Genomic DNA, 26,715 nt, shown 5'->3' with positions numbered 1-26,715 from the left:
CAAGATCTTTTTCTGTAGCCCAGGCTAGAGTTCTGTGGTGCTATTATGGCTCACTACAGCTTCAAACTCCTGGGCTCAAGCAATCCTCCTGCCTCAGCCTCCCAAGTAGCTGGGACTATAGGCACATACCATCATGCTTGGCTAATTTTTAAATTTTTTGTAGAGACAGGATCTCGCCATGTTACCCAGGCTGATCTTGAACTCCTGACCTCAAGCAGTCCTCTCACCTCAGCCTCCCAAAGTACTGGGATTACAGGTGTGAGCTACCGAGCCTAGTGTCATTGAGCTCTTATTATGTGTCAGTGTTCTAGACCCGAAGGGTATCGCAGAGAACAAAATTGTTTCATGCAGTTCTGTGCTAGTAGAGTGAGCAAGAGTGCTAATAAAACACTGAGCAAGAAGTCTGATGATGTGGGTTTTGGTTTTGGCTCTACTAATTACCTGTGGGCATATAACCTTGGTAGAGGCAGTTAACCTCCCAAAGTCTGTCTTTTTCTGTAAAGCCAGGTTAATAGCCTCCCCTGCCTGTGTCAAAGGGTAGTTATGAGGGCCAGGTGTAAAAATATTTTATCCCTACAGCTATATATATTTATAAGGGATTATGATGCAGTGCTTGTGGTAATTATAATACCATTGGCATAATTCTACAGCATGGTGATGTGAACATAAGCTTGGACGTCAGACAGAGCCAAGTCTTAATCAGTAGTCTACCATTTACTAGCAGAGTGAACTTGAGCCAGTTGCGCTCTATAAACTTCAATTCCTCACATTTAAAATGGGTTTGATAATAATGATTAATTCTATGGACTTGTTAGAAGTATTAAATAATGTTTATAAAAGGCTTAGCAGTATTCCTGGCACATGGTAAGACCTCATTTTTGTTTTGATTGTACTTATATTATCACAGCCCTCTAGTAGAACTCCCAGCCTCCAGCATCTTCCATTTTTAATAGTTACATGCAAAACAGGAATTTTTTCCTTTTAAAAACTAAATTGATAAATAAAAATTGTATATATTTATCATATACAACATGATGGCTTTTTTTGTTTGGTTTTGGTTTGGAGGGGGCAGTTATTTTTTGAAACAGGATCTCGCTCTGTTGCCAGGCTGGAGTGCAGTGGCATGATCTCAGCTCACTGCATCCTCGACCTCCCAGGCTCAAACAATATTCCTGCCTCAGCCTCCTGAGCAGCTAGGACTATAGGCACGCACCGCCATACCTGGCTACTATAAGATTTTTTTGCAGAGACAGAATCTCACTATGTTGCCCATGCCCAATCTGCTGGGCTCGAGAGATCCTCCCACCTCAGCCCCTCAAAGTGCTGGAATTACAGGAGTGAGCCACTGCACCTGGCCAACATGATGTTTTGAAATATGTGTATGTTGTAGAATGGCTAAATCGAGGTAATTAACATATGTATTTCTTCACATACTTATTTTTGTGGTGAGAACAGTTGAAATCTACTTTCTTAGAGATTTTCAAGAATACAATACATTGTTGTGCATTGTTATTAACTGTGGTCACCCTGCTGTACAACAGACCTCTAGAACTTATTACTCTAACTGAAATGTTCGCATCCTCTGACCAACATGTCTTCAACCTTCACCCCATCCACCAGCCCCTGGTCACCACCACTACTCTCTGCTTCTATGAGTTCAACTTTTTAGATTCCACATTTAAATCCCAGAGGTTCTGAATTTCATTCTTTGGTTTTGGAGCTGTTGAAGGCATTTTGAACAATGAAACAATCTGATCAAGGGTGTACTCCAGGAAGATTAGTCTAATAGCAATGTTAAAGACAACTTGAAGAGGGAAACCCAATTAAGAAGCCATTGCTGCCGTCTAGTAAGAGGTACTGAGGGCTCAAATAACTTGGGTTCCAACATACTTATTCCATTTATTGACAGGACAGCCTAAATCTTTTAGAATATCTTCATACAAACAAGGACCTCCTTTTTGCTTTCTTAGAAGTTGTGCTTTTTTAAGTACTAACTGAGATGGAACAGGCCTCATAAAGATCAGGGAGGTTGATCACGCAGGGAGTTCCATTAGCATAATTTCCATTTTATTTTAATTTTGCCTTGCCTTTCTAGAATTCTGAGCAGCCTAGTAAATAAGCTCATGTTTGGGGTTAGAAGAAAGAAATTCGGTTTGTCACATGTGGTAAACAAGGTTTTGCAGAAGGAAATATTTGTGAATTTAGGTTGGCAATGAGACTAAAATTATGTTGTGTGTTTTCTAAAAGAACATTGGATTTAGAAAATATGGGAATGGGCCAGGCACGGTGGCTCACGCCTATAATCCCAACACTGTGGGAGGCCGAGGTGGGCGGATCATCTGAGGTCAGGAGTTCAAGACCAGCCTGGCCAACATGGTGAAACCACGTCTCTACTAAAAAAAATACAAAAATTAGCTGAGTGTGGTAGCATGCACCTGTAATCTCAGCTACTCGGGAGGCTGAGGCTGGAGAATCGCTTGAACCCAGGAGGCGGAGGTTGCAGTGAGTTGAGATCGTGCCATTGCACTCCAGCCTGGGCAACAAGAATGAAACTCTGTCTCAAAAAAAAAAAAAAAGGAAATGTTTTTTCAATCCACAATAACATCCTTAACGAATTTAACTTTTATTGAAAGTCTACTCTCAAATAAAATAGCATTCTTGCTATCAAGATTCACTGTTCAGTTTGAAGAAAACTATAGACAAATGGTGGATATAAAAAAAAAAAAAACAAAGAGTTTAAAATAATAAGCATTATCACTTCTGAAATCACTTATGTGGAAAATTTTGGGAGAGCCCAGGGGAGGGAATTTGGAACTTCCCAAAGGTCTGAAAAAGACTAACCTCAGTGGGGGCTGATCTACAAACCTTACAAGTCTTGCCTTTTCTGTTTGTTCATCTACAAAACATAATTGACTGTGGAATCCACTTTCTGTGATCTCATGGGGAGAGGTTGTTCTCCTTAAGCTGCTTGGCTGAGCAGGCAGCTTTGGACAGGTGGTTTGAAGATCAGCAAGAGATGACAGGAACACCCAGCCATCCGGATTAGCTGAGTCATCTTGGGTGTCAACTGGCCCCCATCCATCAGCCAGATGGTCCTCGAACCACTCTAATTCACTCGTGCCTTAGAAATCACGCTGCTGACCTGTTTTCCCTTTCCCATATCAGACTCTTTGCTATTTTCCAAGCTCCTGGTGAGTGGGGTATTTTGAAGACTCCTTACCTCATGAGCCATTCTGTTATCAGAGCAGAATCCACATTGTTGTGGCCAGGCATGGGGGCTCACGGCTGTAATCCCAGCACTTTGGGAGGCTAGGACCGGAGGAGTGCTTGAGCTCAGGAATTCAAGACCAGCCAGGGCAGCATGGTGAAACCCCGTCTCTACAAAAAATACAAAAAATTAGCCAGGCATGGTGGTGCACGCATGTATTCCCAGCTACTTGGGAGGCTGAGGTGGGAGGATCACCGGGGCCCAAGAGGTCGAGGTTTCAGTGAGCTGTGATCATGCCACTGCACTCCAGCTTGGGTGACAGAGTGAGATGGTGAAGAAAAAAAAGAAAGGAAGGAAGGAAGGGAGGGAGGGAGGGAGGGAGGGAGGGAAGGGATCCACATTGTTGTGTTCTGTACCTCATTTTAGCATAAACGTTACAACTTTAGCTCTCCTTGTAATGTAACATTAATGTAAACATTAAACTGTTACAAACTTTAGCTCTCCTACAAAGTAAATGCTTTATTGCTATCCTCCCTCAATTCCAATTTCCTTTTTGCCTGACTCCCAACTCCATCTAGATTTGGACTTCAAACCCTCCTCTACGGAGTCATCTCAGACTAAGAGGAAAAGAGGGGAGGCGTAGTACAGTTAAAAAGAGTATGGAATTTGAAGTAAAACAGACCTAGGGTGAAAAATGAATCAGGCAGTGGGAATGAATGAGGCCCAGATGCTCGATTCAAGGATCTTTCAGTCCCATCAGGGAGACCAGTTCTGTACATACGTAATTAGGATACAAAAGAGATGAATGTTAAGTGACAGAGGAGGTTCAGGTAGAATGTTAGGTACAATTTAGAGGAAGGAGAGATGTCCCCCAGGTAAGGAGAAGGAAAAGATACAATGGAACAAGTGGCATTTGAGACCTGGCTTTGAATGATAAATTCTGCTTCATTTGATCCTCTGGTTTCTAAGTGTGGGATGTGGTGTAGACATAGAGGGTATTTTTTGTTTCTATTCACATCTTAAAGGATGCATAGACTATTTGGAACCTAGACTGCTTTGCCCATGTTTTCTTAAATTTTACAAGTTGACGCATCCCTTAAACAGCTGTTTTCTCCTCTACTTTAGTATTCATTTTATAAAGACCAAGAATATCTCATCTTCAATATGCATATTGCTGAGAAATATAAAAGTAAAGATTCCTCTAATTTATTTAAGGAACACTTTCCTTTCCCTCAGGGGACATGTGCATAATTAGATGAATGTTTTCAGCTGACCCCTCTTCATGTGAGAATCTCTCTCTTCTGGGACCAGAGGTGGTGGCCATTTGCAGGGTTACTAATGGAACCTGTGGGTTTGTTCTACAGTCTAATGTGCTGCAGTTACAAACATTAGCTATTTCTCTTTTTTTGAGACGGAGTCTCTCTCTTTTGCCCAGGCTGGAGTGCAGTGGCGTGATATCGGCTCACCGCAACCTCTGCCTCCTGGGTTCAAGCCATTCTCTTGCCTCAGCCTCCTGAGTAGCTGGGATTACAGGCACCCACCACCACACCTGGCTAATTTTTTTGTATTTTTAGTAGAGACAGGGTTTCACCATCTTGCCCACTTGAACTCCTGACCTCGTGATCCACCCGCCTCAGCCTCCCAAAGTGCTGGGATTACAGGCGTCAGCCACCGCACCCAGCCCAACATTGACTATTTCAAAGCTCCACTTGGCCACCATAACCTCGCCAGGCCTTCTTCAGGGGCTCCCACAGCTTGCAGAACTAGACACACTAAGGAATTTGGATATTACAGATTTTCCATAGATTAAATACTGATTTTTAAGGAGTAATTCCTTTGTTCAGAATTTCTGTCTCTAAAATTTACATTACCACTGTCAAAAATGCTGAAAATCTGTATGTTTTCAAGATGTATTAACTTGGGTACGTTTATTTCACATGGCAACTCCTTGATTATCCAAAATTCACAGAGAAGAGGATGTTCTATCTAATACCATTTTCTGGTTAAAAAAAAACTAAGACACATTTTAGAAAATCCATGGTCTATTAACAATAATTTTTTGAAAGATTGTGAGTCTTATCTTCTGTAAGATCAGTTGTCAACACTCAATACTGAAAAGGAAGAATGAGAGAGAAATGAGAGCATCATTTATTGAGGGCCTAGCATGGCCCTTTCCCAGCTTTGAATCTTAGATCTACCTTTTACTGCCTGGAGTTGTTTAGCAAGTTATTTAAAATGTATCATTATCCTCATTTATGAATTGGGATCATGGTGGTACATACCCGTAGCAGGTTATTAGGAAGACTATATGAGATGGTGCAGGAATAAAGAATCTGCTTCAACAAAAAGCTAGACACAGTTCTGTCAAATTCACATGGAAACAGAGAAAGAAAGAAAAGGCCGGGTGTGGTGGCTCACGCTGTAATCCCAGCACTCTGGGAGGCTGAGGTGGGTGGATCACTTGAGGTCAGACGTTTGAGACCAGTCTAGCCAACATGGCGAAACCCCGTCTCTACTAAAAATACAAAAGTTAGCTGGGCCTGGTGGTGGGTGCCTGCAATCCCAGCTACTCGGAAGGCTGAGGCAGGAGAGTCGCTTCAACCCAGGAGGCAGAAGTTGCAGTAAGTCGAGATCGTGCCACTGCATTCTAGCCTGGGCAACAGAGCGAGACTCTGTCTCAAAAAAAAAAAAAAAAAGAAAAAAGAAAAAGAAAGAAAATAAAATAGTAAATTATATTTAAAAGCTAGAAACAAAAGTTAACTGTACCTGGTGTTATGCAAATGGATATTTTACTTATTAACTCATTAATCTTTTAAAGCAATCTTATAGGGTAGTATTTTTAATCTGGTATTTTATCTGCACTTTAAAAACAAGTTAAGTTACAGGTTGAGCATCCCAAATTTGAAGTTAGAAATGCTCCAAAATCTGAAACTTGTTGAGCACTAACATGATGCTCCAAAGAAATGCCCATTGAAGCATTTTGGATTTCAGATTTTTCATTTTGGGTTTGGGATGCTCAGCTGGTAAGTATAATTCAAACATTCCAAAATCTGAAAAAAATTTGAAGTCCAGAACATTTCCAAGCATTTTGGATAAGGGATACTTAACCTGCACTCAGGTTTGAAAGCAACTTGCCCCAAGTCATGTAATTCTAAGTAGCAAAGTTGAGATTTGAACCCAAATCTGCCCAATTCTAAAGTCCATGTTGCTTGCTTTCTTTAATTTTTTTTCTTCTTTTAGGTGTTTCTCATAGTCTCCCATTACTTTATGTTTAAATGTGCAATCATATGTGATAATTCTTCTCTAATCAAACAGTATAGAAATAATTAATGCAAAAATTACCCATTCCCCATTCCCCAGAAGTAAGCAATCACACACACACACACACACAGAGAGAGTATGTATTTTTTCTGAAAAGATTATCTTAATTTATATTCACTCATTGGTGTATAAAAATTCCTCTCTCGCTGACATTACCAATATTGAATGTTCTTTTCCTGTTCTGTTGTCCATTTGATTGTTGAAAGAATGCTCTCTTTGCTTTAATTGCATCAAATTATGAGTGAGATTGAATGTCTCAAAATCAAAACTATTTTCCCTATAAACTATTTCAACCAAATTTGTAGTAATCCCAGGATGGTGGTGATTAAAAATAAAAGTCCAGGTAAGTACAATGTGAATATTCCATTTATCATCCTTATCCTTCCTTATATACCCCTAGAAAGTAAAATAACTTCTAGTTAGTTAACTATAACATTCAATACGTCACAATTCAATTGAGGAGATGCCTAATGTGTTTTAGATTTTTAGTGGTATGTATTATTGCCAGGTGTCTCATTTATGTAAATACATATTTTCAGGATTCTGCAGGAAAAAGTCACAAAAGAAAACAAGTACTCAGTGCATTCATTAGTTCCATCAGTGTTAGGTGGTTTCCACGTGCCAGGCATGGTGATGGGACTTGATTTCAGAAATCAACAAGACACACTTTGGGAGGCTGAGGCAGGCAGATCACTTGAGGTCAGGAGTTCAAGACCAGCCTGGCCAACACAGCAAAACCCCATCTACTAAAAATACAAAAATTAGCCGATGTGGTGGCGTGCACCTGTAGTCCCAGCTACTCAGGAGGCTGAGGCACAAGAATCACTTGAACCTGGGAGGCGAAGGTTGCAGTGAGCGGAGGTCGTGCCACTGCACTGTAGCCTGGGCGATAGAGTGAGACTGTCCCCGCCACCAAAAAAAAAAAAAAAACAATTTGTTTATTAAATTTTAAAGAAACATTTTTTATTAAATAAAAAAAAATAAAAGAAATCAACAAGATAAACCCAGTCTCTTATCTCAAGCAGTTTAGTCATATACAAAAAACAGTCAACTGACTCAGTGAGAAAGCTTGGGCTGGAGGTAACAGAATGGCTAACTCAAACCGGCTGAAGCAAAAGGAAATGTATTAGCTCTCACAGAAGGTGGTTAAGGATAAGGCTGGGCTCCAAGTTTGCTCAATCCAGTGACCTAGTTTTGCCATCAGAGAACCAGTTCTTTCTATCTCTACCTTTGCTTTGTAACCCGCAGAGTCAGCCTTGTCCTAAGGCTGGTTCCCTCATTGTCATGGGACGGCCGTCCATGGAAACTTGTGCTCGTGCTCTCTTGTTAATTTGGGAGGTATAGGGACTTCTTGCAGCTCTCTTAAGATTAAAGAAGAACTTTTCCACACATCTCCAGCAAACCTCTCCTTATATTTCATTGGCCAGAACTGGCAAAATCTATTCCTGATCTGCCCATTCCTGACAAAATCATTGGGAAAAGAATAAGACTATCCTAGGCAATCAGAGGGTAGGGACCAGCTTTCCCTAAGTCCTATCTGTGAGCAGCAGAGATAGATACCTGAAACAACAACAACAAAACAGTCTTCTGCTAGAAAGAAAGAAACAGAAAAGGCTTCCTCAGAGGAAACAATATCCACCACAACCATACGATGAGCAAATGACATTGAGTGTCTGTACAATTCGAGGGAGAGTGAGTGAAGAATGACATCTTTGCCATTTTCTTTTTAATGTTCCATAGGATCAGAGCGGCACCGAACCTATTAGTAGTGAGGAAGATGGCAGCCTCGAAGTTGGTATTAAACAATTGCCTGAAAGTGAAAGCTTCAAACTGGTGAGAATCTTGAGTATTTTTCATCCTGTATTTTTCATTTTTCATTTTTCATTCTGGATGAAAAATTCATCCAGAATTTTTCATTCTGTTTAGGGATGTATCACTTATATTTTGTACCACCTTGGAAAGAACCACCTATCATGTTTGCTTCTCTCAGGAATCTTCATCTGTGAGACAAGAAGCTATTATATGTAGTGAGTGACCCATTGACTCTGAAGAAGAGCACCTTCTCTTACCTTGGCGACACTTGAATTGTGCTGTCTGGGATTAAGGAAACAATCTCTCCTTTTTTTTTGTTTTTGTTTTTGCTTTTTGAGACAGAGCCTCACTCTGTCACCCAGGCTGGAGCGCAGTGGCTGGAGCACAGTGGTGTGATGATCTCGGCTCACTGCAACCTCTGCCTCCCAGGTTCAAGCGATTCTCTTGCCTCAGCCTCTGGAATAGCTGGGACTACAGGCGCACGCAACCATGCCCAGCTAATTTTTATATTTTTAGTAGGGACGGGGTTTTGCCATGTTGGCCAGGCTGGTCTCGAACTCCTGACCTCAGATGATCCATCCACCTTGGCCTCCCAAAGTGCTGGATTTACAGGTGTGAGCCACTGCACCTGGCCTGCAATTTCTCTTTTATATCTGGTTTAATATTGGGTTTTTATAAGGCCAGAGCTGTGCTTAATTAGTCCTGGAGGCACAAGAAAAAATGTTAAATTTATTCCATTGATTCCAAGCAAAAGATACTTAAACTTACCCAAGGGCTAGGGCATTAGAAGAAAGGCAGTTTCTCCTTATGTACCCTAATGTTTGATATTTTGTTATGTAATAGTTATTGAACATTTGTTGCATATCAGACACTGTGCTGTGTTCTGCATGCATTTCCTGTTCTTTGATTTTCCTACACGTGAGGAAACTGAGAGTTAGAGAAGTTAACTAACTTGCCAAAGGCCCCCAGCCAGTATGTGATAGATTGGGAGATGGCTGCCCTACCCTCTGACTCCCATGCCTTGGCTCATCATCTGCTTTTCTGTTTTGTAGCCCAGCACTTCCAGGGTTAGACTACAAATTCTAGAAAGAAATGTAGGCTTTTTTCCCTCTGTGTTTAAAAATGTCCTACAAATCTCAAAGAATTAATCACTTAGGAGTGTCATCTAACTCTGATTTTATGACAGCCCAGAGTTGTTCATTTTACTTCAGGGCATTTGAGAAATCATCCATGTATCCTCTTTCAGGTTTTGGAAAATATATCTTGTGACTGCCACAGATTGCTTATCCTAGAAAGTGAGCTTATTCTGGCTGAAGGGAAAGAATGTTTCAGCAAGAGTGGAAATTGTAATGGGCCACTCATGAATAAACCCTACATGGGACCTGAGACCCCTGGCATTAAGAATAGTAGCAGTTTATTTACCAGAGATTGACTAAAAAAAAAAAAAAGACCGGGCACAGTGACTCAAGCCTATAATCCCAGCACTTTGGGAGGCCAAGGCGGGCAGATCACCTGAGGTCAGGCGTTCAAGACCAGCCTGACCAACATGGAGAAACCCCGTCTCTACTAAAAATACAAAAATTAGCTGGGCGTGGTGGTGCATGACTCTAATCCCAGCTACTCGGGAGGCTGAGGCAGGAGAATCGCTTGAACCCAGGGGGAGGCGGAGGTTGCGGTGAGCCAAGATCGCGCCATTGCACTCCAGTTTGGGCAACAAGAGCAAACCTCTGTCTCAAAAAAAAAAAAAAAAGAAAAAAAAAAAAAAGAAAAAAGAATAAAGGCAGTAAAAAATTATGACTTCCCTTTCCAAAAGGTAGAGTGCATTTTTGCACTAAAGGGAAATGAGGAACAGCAACAAATTTCAAACCAAAAGCCCCTTTACTTAAAAATATGTTAACTTGTTCTTTTTGGCACTATATCTCCATAGTTAGGTTAGGGGAAAGTCTTTTAAAGCAACAGAATTTTGTAGGTAGGCGTCCCCAATTTCATCCACAGAGGAAATGTTAAAAAGAGTGAGAATACGCTCTTGCTTGCTGGAAGAGTCTGGTAGTCCCAGCCAGGCTCATCTGCAGGCCAAAGGTAAAAGCCATCCATCATCCACTCCCAGTTCCCAAGTAAGCAACACCAGTGACAGGGCTGCAAGTGTCAAGACAGTTGAAGAGGCAGAGGGCCTGGAGGCCTGAGGGTCATTTTTAGATAATGTTTCACACTGCACTTCACCAACAATTGCAGGCTTTCCCATACCCATTGACTAGTGTCTGTCTTTTTCCACTCTGTTCCCTTCCTTACCCACTGTCTCCTTTTGGTCCTGTAGTTTCTTAATCACTGTTTGCAGTAGAATCTCTGCATGTTCTAGTTCAGAAAGGAAAGATAGCCTGAATTTGGACAACTTTTATAGCATAAATATAAATGGCCTGGCATAAAGTATTATTTAAGAGTGTCTGGCCGGGCACAGTGGCTCACGCCTGTAATCCCAGCACTTTGGGAGGCCAAGACAGGAGGACCACCTGAGGTTGGGAGTTCAAGACCAGCCTGACCAACATGGAGAAACCCCGTCTCTACTAAAAATACAAAATTAGCCAGGCATGGTGGCGCATGCCTGTAATCCCAGCTAGTTGGGAGGCTGAGGCAGGAGAATCGCTGAAACCTGGGAGATGGAGGTTGCAGTGAGCCGAGATTGCGCCATTGCACTCTAGCCTGGGCAACAAGAGCGAAACTCCGTCTAAAAAAAAAAAAGTGTCTTGAAGAAGTCACTTGACCTCAGCTGAAGAATGACGGTAATTAGGATGCTATTAGGAAACAAAGGGGCTATAAAATATAAATCACACAGAAGAATATAGCGCAAATAGAGCTTAGTAAATTCATTTCATTCATTCAACAAATATTTGCCGAATACCACTATGTTCCAGGTACTGAAGATACCACAGTGAACAAAATGTACAAAAATGCCTTCCCTCATGGACTCATTCCACAGTTGGAGGGGAAGATAGACAATACATCAATTAGCAAAATGTTGGATTGAATCATATGAAATTGCCATTTTGGTAGGTAAAAATTTCATATGGTTCAACCTAACATATACATAAATGTCATTGTCTTGTAATGAAGTATTAATTCAAAACAAGCCTAGTTCAAGACCAGCCTAGGCAACATTGTGAGGCCCCATTTTTATTAAAAAAAAAAAATAGAAGAAATTAGCTGAGTGTGGTGGCAAGCACCTGTAGTCTCAGCTACTCAAGAGGCTGAAGTGGGAGGATTACTTGGACCTGGGAGGTTGAGGTGGCAGTAAGCTGTGATTGTGCCACTGCACTCCAGCCTGGGTGACAGAGTGAAACCCTGTGTCAAAAAAAAAAGTTATTTTCAGAGCTGAGGCTAAGCCGTGGCCTATGCATACTCCAGTGCTATTTTCAGTATATTCAGTTGGTTGGCTTTGGTCTGTATCTCAGTAGCCCTAGATGCATAGCCAAGGAGTTTATAATAATTTCAGAAGGTATTCCATTTCTCTAAAATATGTTTAAAGGGGGAAATAACTTTTTTGTAGATCAGATGATGGTTTGTGAAACATAGATTCTGTTTGTGAGAGACTGGAGGCAGGGAAGTGTGTGGTATCTATTTCAGAAGTCTAGATGAGAGCCTGTTAGAAGCTTTCTGAAAAGAACTTGAATGAAAGTACTTGCCCAGAGCTTTCCAATTTGCAAAACAGTTTCGTCTATAATCTCATTGGCTTAATTTTTTTAATATTTAAGTTTTTTTCACCGGGCATGGTGACTCATGCCTATAATCCCAGCCACTTTGGGACGCCGAGGCAGAGAGATCATGAGGTCAAGAGATCGAGACCAACCTGGCCAACATGGTGAAACCCCATCTCTACGAAAAATACAAAAATTAGCTGGGCATGGTGGCGGGTGCCTGTAGTCCCAGCTACTTGGGAGGCTGAGGCAGGAGAATCGCTTGAACCTGGGAGGCGGAGGTTGCAGTGAGCCGAGATCACACCATTGCACTCCAGCCTAGCAACAGAGCAAGACTGTCTCAAAAAAAAGAAAAAAAAAATTAAGTTTTTTCTAAAATGGTGTTTAGTTGGTTTGTGATCTCACTCAATCTTATCCCCAAAATAACCATATGTAAAGGGAAGGAGAAGAATTATTTATCCCAGATTTATAGATGAGACTTTATCTGCTCAGTGTAAGATCAAAAAACTAGAAATTGGGAGAAGTGGAACTCATTCTGAAAGCCTCATGACGTCCTGGTAGCTTGCTGACATCGGACCTCAAGAATCCCTAAAATAATTATTTTAATCTTTTGGGTATAAACTTGTGTGCTTATAATGTTCAGAATATCTATGTTCATATAATATGCTCTTTTGAAGTAGTATAATTAAATTAGTAAGAGTGCAATCACTAGAGCTAGACTACTTGGGTTCAAATCCTGGTTCCACTATTCGCTAACAATTATAACCTTAGAGAAATGACTTAACCTCTCTGTGATTCAGTTTATGCCTCTGTAAAATGGGAGGAAAAATTAAATGAGTTGATAACAGTAAAGTACTACTTAAACCATACCAGAGTGCACTGTAGTCACTGTCGAAGAGTGAGTTGTTGTTAATGAGGATGATGCTATCATTCTGATTAAAGCATTAAGGGGTAGCCATAGAAGGAACAACTATTCCAAGTGAAGCATTAAGATATAACTTGAAAAACTGAAGTGAATTTTTCAACCTGAAAAGCACCATTACTAATGTATTAGCGTTCTCCGAAGAGACAGAACCAATAGGATATATGGATATCTGAGAAGGGATTTATTAAGGGAATCGTCTCACGTGTTTGTGGAGCCTGAGAGGTCCCACAATAGGCTGTCTGCAAACTGGAGAACCAGGGGAGCCAGGAGCATAATTCAGTTAAAGTGTGAAGACCTGAGAACCAGGGGGCTGCTGATAGAAGTTCTGCAGTCCAAAGGTTGGAGAACATGGAGTTCTAATGTCCAGGGGCAGGAGAAAATGGTGTCCCAGCTTCAGAAAAGAGAGCGAATTCACCTTTCCTCTGTCTTTTTGTTCTACCTGGCCCTCCGCCAATAGGATGGTGCCTGCCCAAACTGGATGAGGGTATGTCTTCCTTGCTTGGTCCACTGCTTCAAACGCCCATCATTTCTGGAAACACCCTTCCAGACACACCCAGAAATAGTGTTTTGCCAGCTAGCTAGATATCCCTTAATCCACTCAGATGGATACCTAAAGTTCACCATCATAGTTGATATATTATTCTAAGCTCTTTAACACATGCTAACTTATTCACATAACAATAGTAGTTATATAGTAGTGTCATTTCCATATAAGAGATGAAGCACTGAAATGTTAAATAAATTGCCTTGGAGCCAAGCACAGTGGCTCCAGTTTGTAATCCCAGCTACTCAGGAGGCTGAAGTGGGAGGATTAATTGAGGCCAGGAGTTTGAGGCTGCAGTGAGCTATGACCACGCCCCTGCACCCCAGCCTGGGTGACAGAGTAAGACCTTATCTCAAAAAAAAAAGTTGTGGCCGAGGCTGATGGATCACCTGAGGTCAGGAGTTCGAGACCAACCTGGCCAACATGGTGAAACCCCGTCCCTATTAAAAATACAAAAATTGGCTGGACGTGGTGTTGGGTGCCTATAATCCCAGCTACTTGGGAGGCTGAGGCAGGAGAATCACTTGAACCCCAGGGGCGGAGGTTGCAGTGAGCCAATATCACACCACTTTACTCCAGCCTGGGCGAAAGAGCAAAACTCCATCTCAAAAATAAAAAATCACCCATTGAAGCCAGGGCTCAAAATGGAGGTTACTACACTTTTTTTTTTTTTAAGTCTCACTCTGTCACCCGGGCTGGAGTGCAGTGGCGCTTTCTCAGCTCCCTGCTCTGCAACCTCCACCTCTGGGGTTCAAGCAGTTCTCATGCCTTAGCCACCTGAGTAGCTGGGAATACAGGCATGCGCCACCAGGCCCGGCTAATTTTTGTACTTTTAGTTGAGACATGGTTTCACTATGTTGGCCAAGCTGGTCTGGAACTCCTGGCCTCAGGTGATCTGCCCACCTCAGCCTCCTAAAGTGCTGGGATTACAGGTGTGAGCCACTGTGCCGGGCCTGAAACCTCAACTCTAATCAAAGCTAAGAACTAGAGTTGCTTGGTGCTAAGAGAGCGTATGAAAGGGGATTTGACCTTGAGAGGGAGGGCTACCCTGGGGATGAATCTGAAGGAGAAGCTGACAATAATTGGGAATGGGACAAAGAAGAAAACAAAGGAAGGTTTTAGGCAACCTTAGAGCCTCTGAGAGTCTGATGAATTGAAAGTCTGTGGTTGCCAGATTGGTGAGAGGGAAGCGAAATCGGAGTGGTCAGCAGCAGCCAGGCCATGTTAAGCACTGTGATCTCCATGCTGATGGCAGTGGGAGGCCACAGAGGTCTGCAGGAGATGACTCCCAGTTCACTGTAGTCACAGTGTGGCATCAGATAGAACAGGTCAGAGCAGACACGGATGCCCTGGTTGAGAGTGGATTGCAGCACTGGCAGTCCATGAGAGATGGTGGAAACAATATATATTCTCATGTTTTGTCTTTGCAAAAATCATGTAAAATAAACATGCTTGACTCTTCAGCAAGGCAACGTATGGGTTTACTAGGTAAGTTTCACAGAGAGTTGTCAGTAAAATAATTGACATTTCTTGCCACCAGTATGTAAACCTTGTGTCTGTAAGTATTCTTTAAAGCTTTCCTCTGAATGCAGGTTTAGAGCTATTTAAATGGCAAATGCCATAGCATCCAGGGCTTCAGAACAACCATAATCCCAAAGCTTGGCCAGGAGCCCAAGAGAACCGTGTTAGAACTGCCCTGAACAGATGTGCTTACTGTACTTCCCTCACTTTGTACAACTGCATAACAGCAGTGCACTCTATATGTCAAGTGACACTTGTCATCACAGACCTGGTTTGTATACAGCTGCCTCAAGAACACTTTAGATTTTTCAAAAATTTGCAGAATGTTGTGATTTTTCAAATTTTCAGTGGTATTTGTCTTTACTGTTGTCTTTCATTGTGAAATATAATTTCTGACCCTTAGGGCGAGAATACAAAAATGAGAGTATTCCAGTCTACTCAGGGCAGCATTCTTCTTGGAGTTTCTTTGTGGAGATTTTAGAATTTACGGGATAGAAAGATGCCTGAGGAAGCATGAATTGTTTTCAGAGGTAACTTATCAGTAACCTAAATGAGCTGTGACATGGCAATGCACACTTCAGCTGACTGTGCTTTTTACCATTTCAGAGTCCTTGTCAGCTAGAATACCAACATTTTAGAAGCATTCTTTACTCTTCACCTTGATACATTTGATCCGTATAAAAAATTTAAACATACTTATTAAACAGCATCACGTGTTACAAATAACACCTGTATTGCCAAATGGACTGGGAACACTTGCTTTTCCAGATGAAAAAGGCTGTCAGATACAAATCGTGGGCTCTGAAGTCTGAACAGACTTAGATCCTGCCTGTGGGAAAGGGGCTTATCCTGTCTGCCTATGTTTCTTCATCCAAAAATTAGAGAAGATGGTGCTCACTTCTTTGTTATAAGGATCAAGTATGATTTTGTATGTGAAGTTTCTGACACAGCACGTGGCATGCAGCAAGAGCTCAGTTAGTGGTAGCTATCATTAATACCAGATTTTGCCGATATGAAATGTAGATGTACCAGAGCTCTCGTTATTCAGTACACATTTTCTTAGAATCTGTGCAGCCTGTCGAGCTCTAGGCATATAAAGATAAGTAAGACCACTTTCATGTCCAGGAGCATGCCACACTTGGTCTAATGCAGAGATCACAAGCTGGTTGTTAGGAGTCAGATTCAGCCCACAAATGTGTTTCATTTAGTCTATGCAAGATTCTTAAGATTTTTGAGCTAAGTTTTATGAATCAGGAGATTTTCCATAAAAATCCTGGTTTCCATTTTCCACTGGAAATGGGCCAGCATTCCAAGCCGACCTTCAGTTATGTACTCCGAGTTTATCTCAGTCCCTGCCTTTTCATTCTTCTCTAATGCAGCCTGCTTCCCTAATGGCATCACCTGTAGGTCCTCACGTCTGCATTCCTGGCCTAATCCTAGAGACAGAACTATGGGCATGCAGATATAGTAGCAGGAAGTTAAAACCACCAAGTCAGCAGGGGCTGGCTAGCAGAGGGCCTTGTGGACCAGGAGAAAGGACTTTATACCAAGGGAAGCCTTTGAAATGGTTTTCAACAGAGGATTATAAAGATGAGATTAACCTTTTGAAAAGACCCTTCTGGATGCCCTTTGAAAAATCGGTTAGACCCAGCATGGTTGCTCACGCCTGTAATCCCAGCACTTTGGGAGGCTGAGGTGGGCAGATCACTTGAGGTCAGGAGTTCGTGACCAGCCTGGCCAACATAGTGAAACCCCATCTCTACTAAAAATACAAAGCCGGGCATGGTGGCACACATCTGTAATCCCAGATACTCGGGAGGCTGAGGCAGGAGAATCGCTTGAACCTGGGAGATGGAGGTTGCAGTGAGCCGAGATTGCACCAGTTCACTCCAGCCTGGGTGAGAGAGCAAGACTCCATCTCAACAAAAAAAGAATTGGTTAGATACTTTGGTCAATTTTCAATTTTGCAAAGAAAATTATATATATATAAAATATAAAGAATCAGAAAATGTCAAAACTGAAGTCAGGAAGAGAATTAAAAAGCTATTAGAGTAACTGAGATGAAAGTTAATAATGACTGAAACCAAGGATCTGGCCATGAGGACAGAGAAATATGGACAGATTTTCAACATATACAGGAGTCAGAATGGATAGGACTTGATGGTTACGTAGATATGAAAGTTGAAGAGGGAAGAGGCAAAAATGATTCTCAGATACGTCATGGGCAGCTGACTGGGTGGTTGGTTGATGCTATTTACTGAGAAAAGAAACAGGAGGAAGAGCAGATTTGTGTGGAAAGAGGATTACCTTCATTCTTGTCTGTTTTTTTAGATGTCTCTGTAAAACAAGAAACTTATCTGTCACTATAATGGGCACTTTAAAATATGGTCTCATTTATCCTGATAGAAACAGCAATAATAATAGCAATACCATCCACCTGGATTCTATGCTTATTTGTTAGGAACTGAGCAGAAACTTGCTGTCCACCTCTGTCCTTCCCATAATGAAAGCGTTAATACTGTCGTCATCTCCATTTTGCAGCTGAGGGACCAGAAGTTAATGCATGTGCTCAAAGACTTAGAGCCTGTGAGTGCTGTAGTAAGGATTCCAAGCCTTATGGATTTGACTGGGCTGACTTTTTTTATTTTTAATTTCAACTTTTATTTTATTTTTTGTTTATTTTTTGAGAGAAGGTCTTGCTCTATCACCCAGGCCAGAGTGTGGTGATGCAAACATAGGTCACTGCAACCTCAAACTCCAGGGCTCAAGCAATCCTCCTGCCTCAGCCTCCCAAGTAGCTAGGACTACAGGCGCACAGTACCATACTTGGCTAATTTTTCTGTATTTTTTATAGAGATGGGTTTTGCCATGTTCAGTTCAGCAGTTCTACACTAACATAACTTGATGGGTGAAAATAGGGTGGTGGTAGGTGGGAGGGAGTGAGGATCATATTAGATAATGTAAGTAAATCTCTCTATAAACTGAAGAGTCCGGGAGACAGGATCTTGCTCTGTTGCCCAAGCTGGAGTGCAGTGGCAAGATCATAGCTTACAGCAGACTCGATCTCCTGGCCTCAAGCGGTCCTCCCACCTCAGCCTCCCAAAGTGTTGGGATTACAGGCATAAGCCACTGTGCCAGACCTTTCAACTTTTATTTTATTTCTGTATTTTTAGTAGAGACAGGGTTTCACCATGTTAGCCAGGCTGGTCTCAGGGGGTTTACCTGCCTTGGCCTCCCGAAGTGCTGGGATTACAGGAGTGAGCCACCGCGCCCAGCCATTCAACTTTTATTTTAGATACAGGGGGTACATGTGCAGGTTTGTCATAAGGGCATATTGTGTGATGCCGAGGACTGGGATATGATTGAACCTCTGTGAGTGCAGTCCCCAGTAGGTAGTTTTTCAACCTTGCCTCCCTCTTTCTCTCCTTGCCTCCTCTTGTAGTCCCCAGTGTCTGTTTTTCCCATCTTTTTTTTTTTTTTTTTTTTTAAGATTGAGTTTCACTCTTGTCACCCAGGCTGGAGTGCAGTAGTGCGATCTTGGCTCACTACAATCTCTACCTCCCAGGTTCAAGCGATTCTCCTGCCTCAGCCTCCGAGTACCTGGGATTACAGGTGCCCGCCCCCATGCCCAGCTAATTTTTGTATTTTTAGTAAAGACGGGGTTTTGCCATGTTGGCCAGGCTGGTCTCGAACTCCTGATCTCAGGTGATCCATCCATCTCGGCATCCCAAAGTGCTGGGATTACAGGTATGAGCCACCGTGCCCAGCCTGTTTTTCCCATCTTTATGTCCATGTGTACCCAGTGTTTAGCTCCCACTTATACGAGAGAACATGCCGTATTTAGTTTTCTGTTCCTGTATTAATTTGCAGCTGCATCCATGTTGTGGCAAAGAACATGATTTTGCTGAGTGTTTCTTATGGCTGTGTAGTATTTCATGTGTTTGCACCACATTTTCTTTTTTCTTTTTTTTTTTTCTTTTTGAGACGGAGTCTCACTCTGTGGCCCAGGCTGGAGTGCAGTGGTGTGGTCTCGGCTCACTGCAAGCTCTGCCTCCTGGGTTCATGCCATTCTCCTGCCTCAGCCTCCTGAGTAGCTGGGACTACAGGCGCCCGCCACCACGCCCAGCTAATTTTTTGTATTTTTAGTAAAGACGGGGTTTCACCATGTTAGCCAGGATGGTCTTGATCTCCTGACCTCGTGATCCATCCGCCTCAGCCTCCCAAAGTGCTGGGATTACAGGCGTGAACCACCGCACCCAGACTTACACCACATTTTCTTTATACAGTCCACTGTTGATGGGCACCTAGGTTGATATCATGTCTTTGCTATTGTGAATAGTGTGGCAATGAGCATATGAATGCAGGTGTCTTTCTGGTAGAATAACTTATTTTCCTTTGGGTATATAACCAGTAATGGGATTGCTGGATTGAATGATACTTCTATTTTTAGTTCTTTGAGAAATCTCTAAAGCGCTTGCCACAGTGGTTGAACTAATTTACATTCCCACCAATAGCATATAAGAGTTCCTTTGGCTCCATAGCCTCACTAACATCTGTTATTTTTTGACTTTTTAATAGCAGCCATTTACACTGGTATGAGGTGGTATCTCATGGTTTTGATTTGCATTTCTCTGGTGATTATTGATGTTGAGCATTTTTTCATATGTTGGTTGGCTGCTTCTATGTTGTCTTCTTTTTTTTTTTTTTTTTTTTTCCTTTTTTGACACGGTCTCACTCTGTTTCCCAGGCTGGAGTGCAGTGGTGTGGTCATAGCTCACAGCAACCTTGAACTCCTGAGCACAAGCAATCCTCCCACATCAGCCTTCCAAGTAGTTGGGACTATAGGTGCACTACCACACTCGGCTAATTTTTAAATTTTTTGTAGAGATGGGGTCTCACTTCGTTGTCCAGGTTGATCTTGAACTCCTAGCCTCAAGTGATCCTCCTGCCTTGGCCTCCCAAAGTGCAGAGATTACAGGCATGAGACACTGTCCAGGTGTATGTCTTCTTTCCAGAAGAGTGTGTTCTTGTCCTTTGCCTTTGCCTGCTGTTTAATATGGTTTTTTGCTTGTTGATTTGTTGAAGTTCCTTATAGATTCTGAATATTAGACATTTGTTGGATGTGTAGTTTATGAATATTTTCTCCTATTCTGTAGGTTGTCTGTTTACTCTGTTAATAGTTTCTTTTGCTATGCAGAAACTCTTTAATTATTAGGTCCCACTTGTCAATTTTTGTTTTGGTTGCAATTGTTTTTGAGCACTTAGTCACAAATTCTTTGTGAAGGCTGATGTACAGAAGGGCATTTCCTAGGTTTTCTTCTAGGATTTTTATACTTTTAGGTCTTAATTAAGTCTTCAATCCATCTTGAGTTAACTTTTATATATGGTACTAGAAGGGGATCCAGTTTCATTCTTCTGCAAATGGATAGCTGGTTATCCCAGCACAATTTATTGATATGTGGAACCTTTCCACATTTCTTATTTTTCTTGACTTTGTCAAAGAACAGTTGGTTGTAGGTGTGCAATTTTGTTTCTGGGTTCTCTATTCTGTTCTGTTGCCCTGCATGTCTGTTTTTGTGCCAGTACCATGCTGTAGCTATATAGTATAGTTTGAAGTCAGATAATAAGATGCCTCTGGCTTCATTTTTTTTTTTTCTTAAGATTGCTTTGGCTATTTAGGCCCTTTTTTGGTGCCATACAGATTTTAGGATAGCTTTTCCTACTTTTGTGAAAAGCGATATTGGTAGTTTGATAGAAATAGCATTGAATGCATAGATTGCTTTGGGCCGTATAGCCATTTTAACAATATTGATTCATCCAGTCCACGAGCATAGAATGTTTTTCCATTTGTTTGTGTCATCTCTGATTTCTTTCAGCAGTGTTTTGTAGTTCTCCTTATAGATATCTTTCACCTCCTTGGTTAAATGTATCCCTAGGTAAGGATTTTTTTGTGTGGCTATTGTAAATGGGATTGCATTCCTGATTTGGCTCTCAGCTTGAATGTTATTGGTGTATAGAAATACTACTGATTTTGTATCTTGAAACTTCACTGAAGTCATTTATTAGGTCTGGTAGTCTTTTGGCAGTCTTTAGGGTTTTTTAGTTATAGAATCATATCATCAGTGAAGGCAGAGAATTTGACTTTTTATTTTCCTATTCAAATGCCTTTTATTTCTTTCTCTTGCCTGATTGCTCTGGCTAGCACTTCCAGTACTATGTTGAACAGGAGTGGTGAGAGTGGTCATCCTTGTCTTGTTCCAGTTCTTAAGAGGAATGCTTCCAGCTTTTACACAATCAATATGTTGGCTGTGAGTTTGTCAAAGATGGCTGTTAGTATTTTGAGGTACGTTCCTACGATGCCTAGTTTGTTGAGGGCTTTTATCATGAAGGTATGTTGGATTTTATCGAAAGCTTTTTCTGCGTCTACTAAGATGATAATATGGTTTTTGTTTTTAATCTTATGGACTTAATGACTTTTGAAGTATAAATGGGGTATGAGCCATAATGCTTTTTTTTTTTAAGACCGAGTCTCACTCTGATGCCCAGGCTGGAGTGAGTGCAGTGGCACAATCTCAGCTCACTGCAACCTCCACCTCCCAGGTTCAAGCGGTTCTCTTGCCTCAGCCACCTGAGTAGCTGGGATTACAGGTGTGCGTCACCACGCCCAGCTAAATTTTTTTGTATTTTAAGTAAAGATGAGCTTTCACCATGTTGGCCAGGCTGGTCTTGAACTCCTGGGCTCAAGTGATCTGCCGTCCTCGGCCTCCCAAAGTGCTGGGTGGCATGAGCTACCGCGCCGGGCCCTCGTAAGTGTTTTTAAAGTGCTGGTATCCAAGTATGAAAAGATAGCTTAAAATGTGTTTCTAATGATTATGGGCTTCTTGCTGGTCTTACTTCCAGGCTAGAATTCCCAGGTGTTGTATCCTACTCATTTTTAATATGAGGTCTTGAACTGTATGCTTAAAATCGATTTTTACCCCCAATTTGCACTCTATCAACTGCTGGATTTCTGGTTTGCTATTGGGAGCAAATGTCACTGTGCAAATCTTTTTTTCTGTTTCAGATGCAACATAAAAAATACATCTGTAGCAAGAGTCTAGGAATTCCCTCTAAGGAGCAAGAAAGTGTGACTGAGTCAGCACTGGCTTCTCTTTTGTGACAGTATGCAAATTGCCAATGGCAGAGTTCAAGTGCATTCAAATATGTGGCATTTTTCACAGCTCATTGTTCTCTACATCTTGTATTCCTGAAAACCACTTGAGATTTGCGTACATGATAAATTTCCTTTTCTTGTGATAAAAAAGGCTGTAGGCTTTACAGTCAAGTCTGCTTCCTTCAGGAAAGTCTCTGGAGAAAAGCTTTTGGTTTTTTTCTTCTATTCTGTTCCCCTCACTGTAGTAAATGAAGATAATGTAGAGACACCAGGGTAACAGAGCAAGTAACCTCATGAACTCAAAGACAGCAGAAATGTAGGCACACAGTTTTGACACAAATTCATAGCTTTAGGCCGGGTGTGGTGGCTCATGTCTGTAATCCCAGCACTTTGGGAGGCCAAGACAGGCAGATCACCTGATTTCAGGAGTTTGAGGCCAGCCTGGGCAACATAGCAAAACTCCTTCTCTACTAAAAATACAAAAATTAGCCCTGCATAGTGGCGCTTGCCTGTAATTCCAGCTACTTGGGAGGCTGAGGCAAATCGCTTGATCCCAGGAGGCAGAGGTTGCAGTGAGCCAAGATCATGCCATTGCACTCCAGCCTGGGTGACAGAGTAAGACTCTGTCTCAAAAAAAAAAATGTACACCTTTGGTATCTACTAGCTTACATTCATTCCCAACCGCTGTAACTGGTCCAATGTGGAGACTTATTCAACTTGAAATCTAACTTGCCCAGAAGGAATCACTTGCTTACCAGATTTTTTCTAAATTGAGAAAGTGATCTCACAATCGTAATTATTAGCACACAGGGCTTAGAGAAGTAAAATGACAGGGCTCAGAACCCAGAACTCAGACTTTCTCACACTGGTCACATCCCCTCTCTTCAGAATCCCACTGCTCCTCAGAAACAAGTGCTGTTGCTTGGGCACTGTTCTCTGAGTCTATGAAGTTTTCGGTTTTCTGGGAAGCCTTATTTGCCCACATAATAAGAGCCTATAATCTAAAACGTGTGTTGATTTTGTTATCTTTCAAAGGGAGCTATAAATCTACCTTCTCTTTCAGAAATTAAGCAAGTTTGTATTGAGGGCCAGTTATGTCCCAGGCTCTGCACTAAACAAGGTGTAGTGACAGTGAGGAATCCCGCCTTCAGGGAGCTTTCAGAACTGCCGAGGATAACAGCAGCTAATGCTGTCATGGCATTTACTATGCATTCTATAGGCATTATTCCAAGTGCATCAATTTGTATTTTATATGAGATTGGTCTATTACTATTCCCATTTTATAGATAAGGAAACTGAGACACTCAACTAATAAGTGTCACAGCCAAGATTTGAATCCAACTTTAAATAAGTAATTATTAAGGTTAATAAGTATTATTGAAGGATAAGGTAACGTGCTGTGGGAAATTTTTTTTTTTTGAGACAGGGTCACACTCTGTCACCCAGGTTGGAGCACGGTGGTGTGATCACAGCTCACTGCAGCTTTGACCTCCTGGGCTCAAGCAATCTTCCTGCCACAGCTTCCCGAAGTGTTGGGATTACAGGCAGTAGACACCACGCTTGGCCTGTGGGAACTTTGCTAATGTGATTTCACCTAATCCAGGTGGTTAGATGAGTAGGAATTAGGCTGGAACTGACCCAGGAAAAGGCTTTTTAAGTATATTCCTCCTGCCAACTGCACAGACAAAATCAACCCACTGAGACCACAGCATTGCAGTAGAGAAAGAGTTTAATTGACGCAAGACCAGCCCACGCACTGGAGAACTGGAGCTCAGTCTCCCTGAAGGCTCAGACCTTGGGGTTTTATGGACAGTTTGGTGGGCAGGGGGCTAGGGAATGGGTGCTGCTGATTGGTTGGGGGTGAATTCATAGAGGTGTGGAAACAGTCCTTGTGCACTGATCCACCTCTGGGTGGGGCCACAGGATCAGTTGAATCATGAGTCACAAGTCCACATGGGGTCAGTTTGAAAGATATCTCAAAGAACCAACCTTAGGTTCTACAATAGTGATGTTATCTACAATTTGGGAAATCACAAATCTTGTGACTCTAGTCATATGACCTCTGAGCAGCAAGGGGTTATAGAAATTATGCCTCTATTAACAAAGAGTTCAGGCCCCTCTCATAATTCTTATTCTTTTTTATTTTGAGATGGAGTCTCGCTGTGTCACCCAGGCTGGAGTGCAGTGGTACAATCTTGGCTCACTGCAACCTCCACCTCCCGGGTTCAAGCAATTCTCCTGCCTCAGCCTCCCGAGTAGCTGGGACTACAGGCACATGCCACCATGCCTGGCTAATTTTTTGTATTTTTAGTAGAGACAGGGTTTCACCATGTTAGCCAGGATGGTCTCAATCTCCTGACCTTGTGATCCACCCACCTCGGCCTCCCAAAGTGCTGGGACTGCAGATATGAGCCACCACGCCCAGCCCCGATAATCCTATTTTTGTGGCCTTTCATTACTCTTACAAAAGGAGCTTTTGATCCCTAAGCAAGAAAGGGGTTAGTTTTAGGTGGGGACTGTTATCATCTTTGCATTCAAGTTAAACTATCCACTAAATTCCTCCCAGAGTTACTATGGCCTACATGCAGGGATGATCAAGGACAGCGAGGCAGTCAAGAAGCTAGATCAAGTCAACTATGTCACATTTCTCTTACTGTCATAATTTTGCAAAGGCAGCTTCAGCTACAAAGTGGAAGCCCAAGGACCAAAAGTAGTAGTAAACATTAGTGTTCGTTTGTTGTTTGTCAGATGGGCATGTTTTAAGGATTGTTAAATTTGAATGCTTTTAGGCTGAACCACCATCTCTGTTTGTTTGTTTTGAGATGGGGTCTCACTCTATAACCCCAGCTGGAGTGCAGTGGCACGATCTCAGCTCACTGCAACTTCTGCCTCCCAGGCTCAAGCGATTCCTCCTACCTCAGCCTCCTGAGTAGCTGGGACCACAGGTGTGCACCACCATGGCTGGCTAATTTTTGTATTTTTTGTAGAGATGGGGTTTCACCATGTTCCCTAGGCCAGTCTCCTGAACTCAAGTGATCCACCCACCTCGGCTTCCCAAATTGCTAGGATTACAGGCGTGAGCCACCGCGCCTGGCCTAATTTGTTGTCTTATACTCAGTTCACGTCATTCATCTTCAGTTGGCTCCCTTGCAGCCTGATGCCTGGATGCATCTGAGTTTGTTATCCTGGTGGATACTTTCTGGGAGAGATGGGCTCCACCCTGTTTCAATTAGGGGTCTCTTGGTTGCAAGTGACAGAATCTCAGTTTGACATTACTTAGACAAAAGGAGAAATTTACTCAAGGGCTAGAGGTTTGTTTGTTTGTTTGTTTTTCATATACTCGCAGGTAGCGTGTGGTTGACACTTAGCCTCAGAGGTGGTTGGAACCAGAGGCCTGCTGCTGCCAGGGTTCTCTCTGTTTATCTGACTCTTCTTCTGCAGATGTGCTTCTTCAGCCTGATGTGTGTATGGCTGCCGGAAGCTCCTAAGCCTCTCTGCCAGAAAAGAGCTGACTCTTCCCTTGGGTCTACTTTGGAAAATCCGTAGAATATTCTTGTGTGGTTCAAGTGTCCACCCTTGGACCAGTTACTGTGGCCAGAGAGACAGGGCATTTTGATTGTCCAGCTTTGGGACAGAGATCAACCAGCTTTGGGGATTGTCAGCTGGACATCTCACCCATCTGTTACATGGGATATTGCCAGGGTTGCCTTTTATGTCCACCCTTCAGAAGCTCCTTCACTTGATCACAGTAGTTTTCCTGGCCCACAAAGCATTTTCTTTCAGAGCTCATAGTGCTGTGCTGAAGATTATAGCATCATGCTGACGGAATGTGTCATTTCAGTTTATTTCATGAAATGAGATGACCTTTCTACAACACTTCTTCATTCTTCTTATTTAGGGGTCCCTTGCAAAGTAAACACATTAGAATGTCCCCAAGCCTCAGTTTTGAAGGCATTAAGAGCTGCTTTTGTGTAATAATCGGGCAATTAGCAAATTATAAATTCATGTTTAAACACAAAATATGAAGGAAAGTGACCCAAGGTCACTGCCGTAGCTAATGCCATGATTTTTTTTCCCAACCCAAGTTTAAAATAAGCAGGCATGACTTGTTCTGACCTGATATTGGATCTAAAAACGGAATCACTATGTCATTGCTGGCTAAGAATCTTGTGTGTGTTGCTGGGAGGAGGTAAACAGTACTTTCCCTTTCCCTGAAGGTTTACTCAGTTAAGAGCAAGGGCTCTGCAGCAAGATGCGTCTGAGTTAAGTTCTGGCTTGGCAAATAATAATTTAGCCTCTCTGTGCCGCAGTTACCTCAGCTCTAAATAAGAGCAATAATTGTCCCTAATACACAGGTCTGTTGTGTACACCAACAAATGGGTAATATGCCTAGCTCAGTAACAGGCACACTCATACTCATGAGATTTTAGCTGTCATAATTTTCATCATGATCACGTACCAGCTCCATCCCTTGGCTCGGGTGTTTAAGGGTAATCAATATAAGAAATGAGACAGTGCATCAGACCAGATGCTTTTCAGAAA

At 42.2% G+C, this 26,715-nt stretch overlaps 1 protein-coding gene across 9 annotated transcripts in view; it reads left to right on the top strand.

The window, feature by feature from the left end:
* The window catches only part of PATJ (PATJ crumbs cell polarity complex component), a 424,767-nt gene that overhangs the window by 304,674 nt on the left and 93,378 nt on the right, over positions 1–26,715 (top strand). For 8 of the 9 annotated variants that reach the window (XM_054484672.2, XM_054484719.2, XM_054484656.2 and 5 more), the window contains one exon: positions 8,270–8,362. The exons of the other annotated variant lie outside the window; for it this stretch is intronic. In XM_054484672.2, coding sequence (XP_054340647.1) covers positions 8,270–8,362 — 93 coding nt within the window. The remainder of the gene's footprint in view (positions 1–8,269; positions 8,363–26,715) is intronic. 9 annotated transcript variants of the gene reach the window in all.

The sequence above is a fragment of the Pongo pygmaeus genome, chromosome 1 (genome assembly GCF_028885625.2).
Source record: "Pongo pygmaeus isolate AG05252 chromosome 1, NHGRI_mPonPyg2-v2.0_pri, whole genome shotgun sequence".
Classification (NCBI taxonomy): domain Eukaryota; kingdom Metazoa; phylum Chordata; class Mammalia; order Primates; family Hominidae; genus Pongo; species Pongo pygmaeus.
Note: the sequence above shows the minus strand (reverse complement) of the source record. Positions and strands in the feature narration are given on the sequence as shown.